Raw genomic sequence first — 6,155 nt, 5'->3', positions numbered from 1 at the left:
TGTTATGATCTATTCGCATGTGACCTGGAGTTTAATGGATGTGCGCAAGGCATTCATTATTTCTGTGAGATCCTGCAGTTCACCTCTGTGCATGCCACATGATGGATGGAAGCTTCTATGCAAATAAACTGCCAGCATCATCAGATCACCTGCCTGTTCCTCACAGATTTAGATTTAGAATCTTAGTTTATCCCAGTTATACAAATACGACCCACAGATTTCCTAGATCATCAGGAGGACCAGCAGGTTGGTTTCCAGAAGCTGTGAAATCAAAAGCTTCCTCTCCCACAAGAACCTCTCAAATCAAAGACCACAGGACTACCGCTTCCTGGAACTGTGATAATGAATTCTATGGAGTAAAGTCTGGATTATAATTGCTTTTAACTACACAAGATGGCTGCCATATGTTTCCTGTGGTCTTTTGGAGTGTAGTTTGTGCACGTCCTCAGAAATTCACGCTATGCATCTACCAAACCTTCACAGTGGAGGAGCAGTAGAATGATGTGAAGTCATGTCAGGACCAGACTGACACTTCACAATTTTGTGAATCTTTCTGGCTTTTTTAATTCATTAAAATAAAAATTAAAAATCTTCCACTCTTTCCTCCTGTTTTTATGTTAATTCCACTTCTGAATAAAAGTCGTCACTGGTATTCACGCTTCCTTCTCCAGATCTCTGTACATTTGATATTTTTAAGGGGTTTATCATCGACTCAACGTTTCATGCCTTAAATAATGCTCTACCAAAGTGAACATGTGACGACTGAGAACAGAGCTTTTAATTCTCCAGATACACATAAGGGACGCAGACAACTATGTAAGCAATGCTACTTATATCCAAGCTACTTATATCTGCATACACACAGTGAAAGTGATGAATATTTACAGCTTAATGCACAGATGATGTCTTTAGGCAGGAGGTCATCTGTCTATCCTCAGTTTTAACTTCTTTAGCAGGATTTCGCCTTGTCAGGAAGAAAGATGGTGGTCTGTGATTATGTATTGACTATTAAGTTTTGAATAATACTACAGGCGAGTATCGATACTCTGGCCTTTGGTGCTTTCTGCTCTGCAGCATGAACATATGTTAAACTTAGATCAGAGAAATCAAAGTACCTTACTGTCATTCAGCACAAAGACTGGTAGAAGACATCTAGCTTTACAGTCATTAAGCTCATAACACTGCTTTGGTTATATAAATTTATAAAATTAGCATACATTACCTTATATGTACCTCACCTGCATATGGTAACCTCATTAGCATGCAACAGCCTCATTACTATACAGGAAACTAGCACATAGCAGCTTTATTATCTGAAACAATCCATTTGTGTGTGTGTGTGTGTGTGTGTGTGTGTGTGTGTACACCGATACATACAGAAAGTTGCTGATATGTGATGTTTGATAACACAAACCAAAGTTTATGAGTGGAGGAATCGATTAACGCAATCTCAAAGGTTTCTGATGAAAGACGAGACTTCTGTGCTAAAAATGGAGGGATTCAGCAACAGAGAGAGAGAGAGAGAGAGAGAGAGAGAGAGAGCCAGTGTAAAAGAGAGAAAAACACAGAGTGAGTGAGTGTGTGTGAGAGAGTGTGTGTGAGCAAAAGACAGACAGACAGAGAGAGAGAGAGAGAGAGAGAGAGAGCGCCAGTGTAAAAGAGAGAAAAACACAGAGTGAGTGAGTGTTTGTGAGAGAGTGTGTGTGAACAAAAGACAGACAGACAGACAGAGAGAGAGAGAGAGAGAGAGAGAGAGAGAGAGAGAGAGAGAGGTTAAAAGGACGAGAAGATTTTGTGATGTTTGCGTGTTTAGAGTTACAGGACAGACGAGACAGAGACGAGGGACAGCATGACCTTCAAACTCTCTGCATTTCTAGGGAATGAATGAGGGCTAGAGTGTGAGACAGACTGAGACACTTACTCAGAGATAGAGAGAATGAAAGATAGACAGTGAGATACAGAGACAGACAGATATAGAGAGTGAGACAGACTGAAAAATAGGCACACAGACAATGTGAGGGACAGAGTGTGAGACAGACAGACAGAGGGAGAGATAGAGCGTGAGATAGCCAGATAGTGAGTGAGACAGATGGTTAGAGAGATTTAATGTGAGAGACAGACAGTTGGAGAGAATGTAAGATAGAGAGTGAGACAGACAGACAGACAGACAGAAATAATGAGAGACAGACAGTGAGACATACAGCGAAATCAATCGTGGCTCTGAATGAAAGGCGGCGATGAGCAATCGAGTTGCCATGGGAACAGTCTGAGTGCAGCATCCTTAGACGTGTGTGTGTGTGTGTGTGTGAGTGTGTGTGTTTATAGGCTAAGCGTGCCGCCACTTTAGAGGTTAAAACTCTCTCTCTCTCTCTCTCTCTCTCTCTCTCTCTGTTAGCAGAGTAAACTAGAGTGACTCTGTCCATGTGATGAGTAAAACACAATCACAACACAATCACAGGTTGAATATCTGAAATTTAAAATGGTTTTTTTTGCATAGCAATGCATTCTGGGTAAATTGTGCTACTTTTAACTTGTTATTATTGAGTTAAACGCTATTGATTTACAGCTTGTGTGTGTCACTGGATTCCCTTTAAGATTCACACACAAGTTTCTTTTAGGGAAAAAAACCCTGAGTAATATTTACAGTAGGATTATTTACAGTTGCTGTGCATGGAGACGATACTGCCGCTAAATCCCACCATCTGATCTTAGCATCTGTTTGCTAGCGGCTATGAAAACTTTTATAACTACATAACAATGGATCAACATCTAGATAAAACATCAAGGCTGTATTCTTTAAACATGATTATCACAAGAAATATAAAGCTAACTTTACAGAATGTAATGCTAGCAAGCTCCAAAACAACAATCTGAGACACACACACACACACACACACACACACACGCACAATGTTGAAAATTCTCAGTAGTTGTGTATTTTTTCTCAGTCCATGTGATGTAACATTTATTTTCTGTTTAGATTATAATGTGCACAAACTCTCCATGAATTTGTTTTTCCTTTCAGAGCTTAAAGGAGATTTATAAATGATGTTAAAGATACAGCCTTGTTTAACTTTTAGTGAATGTAATGTGAACTTGATAAGAAATTAAATACATTATTACTTGTCATGTTGAAGTTGGGCCAAAACAATTTCACAGCACATTAAACTAAATGTCCTCATTATGAGACAGTAAGACAGACAGACAGATGGACAGACACCAACTGCAAACCAGAGCAAAAGAGAGGGAGAGAATTACAGAGAGATACTGTGGGTGAGAGAGAGTGAAAAAGTAAAGTAGACAGAGAGTAGAGAAAGAAAGCAAGACAGACTGAGAGACAGAAATATTGAGCATGAGAGAGAGAGAGAGAGAGAGAGAGAGAGAGAAATAGTGAGTGCCAGTCTTAGAGAGTCAGAGAGACAGACAAATTCAAAAAGTGTGAGACAAAGAAACAGAGAGAGACAGAAATATTTTGGGTGAGACTTAAAGAGAGACACATGGAGTTAGTAAAAAAATCAAGGGTGAGGCAGACAGACACAGGGAGAGACACTGATGGTAAGAGAAAGAGAGTGAGAGAGAGTGTGAGAAAGACAGAGAGAGTAAGACAGAGAGATGAAGACAAATTTAGAGACAGAGAAAGATTAAGGGTGAGACACCAAGTTAGAAAATGAGAGAAACAGTGAGGGTAAGAAAATGAGAGTGAGACAGATTGAGAAATGTATTGAGAGTGAAACTGAGATAGAGAGAGACACAGAGTAGGATAGAGTGAGAAAGTGAGAGTAAGACAGAAGTAAGAGTAAAGCAGGAGAAAGACAGTGAGAGTAAGGTATAGAAAGATATTGAGATTGAGATAGAGCCAGACAGAAAAGAGGAAGACAGAAAGAGGAAGACAGAAAAGAGGAAGACAGAAAGAGGAAGACAGATTGAGAGTAAGACAGTGAGACAGAAGCCTATAGGTGTTGGACTGTCTCAGCATGGAGCGGTGCTGTCTCTGGTCCCTGTCTTACCCGAGCGGCCCGAGACGAGTACGGATCCTCGAACAGGTTCCAGATGACGGGTTGCCACTTCCTCCAGCGGCTCAGACTCGTGCCCCTGGTGTGCTCTGCCTCTCCAACCCTCATCCTCTTCCCCACCTCACGCTTGTCCTCCTCGTTATCATTCTCCTCGTCCTCGTCGTTCCCCATCCCGCTGTCCATCACGTTCATGTCGAAGACGTCCAGTGCCTCCTCGGCATCTCTGTGTTGGCGGTAGGTCATCCAGCAGCACGGCTCCACGTCCGTCTCGTCAATGCCCCAGAAGGCGAGCTCCTCCTCGAACAGCGGGCCGCAAACGTCGGCAGGGCAGTGCAGCTTCCCCGTGCGGTAGTAATTCAGCACGTACGCAAACACACCTGGGTGACGGTCGAAAAAGTACTCGTTACCAATCCGCACCTGTTGATCATGCTCATGATGATGATGATGATGATGATGATGATGGTGATGGTGGTGGTCCAGCAGTGCGGACTCTGCGTCCGATCCAGAACCAGAACCACAGAGAGAGGAAGTCGGAATTGAGGCGAGCAGGGCGAGGCGTGTACCCGGCAGCGTCCGGAGCGTGGTGCGGTACGTCTCGTGCCTCGTGCCCCCGACGTTGAGGATTATCCTCTCGTGGTCGTCCTCGAGTTTGCCCATCCTCGCCTGTGCAGGTGACACATGCCCATGACTCGACACTCCACTCTCACCGTGTGAAAGCTCCGTCTGTGTGAAGGCACTCGTTCTTCCTCCTCCTTTTGTTTCCCCGACGCAGAGTGAGCGGAGATCTAACAACTTACAGAACAAACCCCTGACTCTCCTCACAGACCCTCTCGGTGTGCAAGGTCTCACTCCAATCTCATCCACAGAACCCACAGAACTCACAACACAGAGCAGGAAAGGCTTTCTTCCTTCTTTTCTTATCTTCTTTTCTTCCTCACCGGAGCTCTAATGACAAACAAAAGAACGAAGTGCAGCCAGACGCTCGCTCTTAATTCACGTCTCTCCTCTCAGAGTGTGAGCTCACAGTCTGATGTGATCCGATCAACAACAGCCTCAGAGAGCAGAGGGGTGGGGAATGTTTTTCTTCTCTTTTCTTCTTCCTCTCCCTCTTTCTTTCTTTCTTTCTTTCTTTCTTTCTTTCTGTTTTCTTTATCACACGCCGAGCAGCGATCACAGAGATGAGCAGAACGCTTGTTGCCTCGGTGAGCTCAGTGTGCGGAACAGGTGAGAGTGAGACGGAGAGAAACAGCACTGAGATCCTCGCGCCTTTCACCAGCACACACACACACACACAAATTGTGTGTGTGTGTCTGTGTGTGTTTGTGTGTGTGTGTGTCTGTGTTTGTGTGGTGGTTTCAAGGGCAAACACACATAGTCTTCATGCCTTGTGCACATTCCCACACACACACACACACACATACGCGCACACACACACACACACACACACACACCAGACTGAATGGAGCACTTTGATTTTATTCAACAGAAGATTTTCTCCAGACACACTCGGTTTTAGCCAGCGTCACTGCAGAACAACACAAAACCCAACAAGTGACTTAACAGTAAAACACAATAAGATTAAACCTAATAAAATGTGCATGTTTACACAACTGTACACATTTACACACCTGTACACATTCACACAACTGTACACATTTACACACCTGTACACATTCACACACCTGTACACATTCACACACCTGTACACACATGTACACATTCACACACAAGTATATATTAACACACCTGTACACATTCACACACCTGTACACACATTCAATTCAATTCAATTTTATTTGTATAGCGCTTTTAACAATGGACACTGTCACAAAGCAGCTTTACAGAAATAAATGGATTCACAAAAATATATTGTAAATATTTAAATTTATCACTGTGAATTTATCCCTAATGAGCAAGCCAGTGGCGACGGTGGCAAGGAAAAACTCCCCGAGATGATATGAGGAAGAAACCTTGAGAGGAACCAGGCTCAAAAGGGAACCCATCCTCATCTGGGTGCAACGGATAGTGCAATTATAAATAAATCCCTTCTATTGTGTACTATATGGACAAATAGTGCAATTGTGCAACCAATAAATTCATCACAGTATTTGCAAGAGGTCCGGCTGGTTAAAATCTATCCAC

General features: G+C 43.0%; 1 protein-coding gene across 2 annotated transcripts in view; it reads right to left on the bottom strand.

The window, feature by feature from the left end:
- The window catches only part of kcnc2 (potassium voltage-gated channel, Shaw-related subfamily, member 2), a 34,946-nt gene extending 29,546 nt beyond the window's left edge, over positions 1–5,400 (bottom strand). The window contains exon 1 of one of the 2 annotated variants that reach the window (XM_053241863.1): positions 4,008–5,400. In XM_053241863.1, coding sequence (XP_053097838.1) covers positions 4,008–4,670 — 663 coding nt within the window. In that variant the 5' untranslated portion in view covers positions 4,671–5,400. The remainder of the gene's footprint in view (positions 1–4,007) is intronic. The other variant, XM_026927892.3, reaches the window with a different exon arrangement.
- Positions 5,401–6,155: the final 755 nt, after the last annotated feature.

This window comes from Pangasianodon hypophthalmus, chromosome 18 (assembly GCF_027358585.1).
Source record: "Pangasianodon hypophthalmus isolate fPanHyp1 chromosome 18, fPanHyp1.pri, whole genome shotgun sequence".
NCBI classification, from domain to species: Eukaryota; Metazoa; Chordata; class Actinopteri; order Siluriformes; family Pangasiidae; genus Pangasianodon; species Pangasianodon hypophthalmus.
Note: the sequence above shows the minus strand (reverse complement) of the source record. Positions and strands in the feature narration are given on the sequence as shown.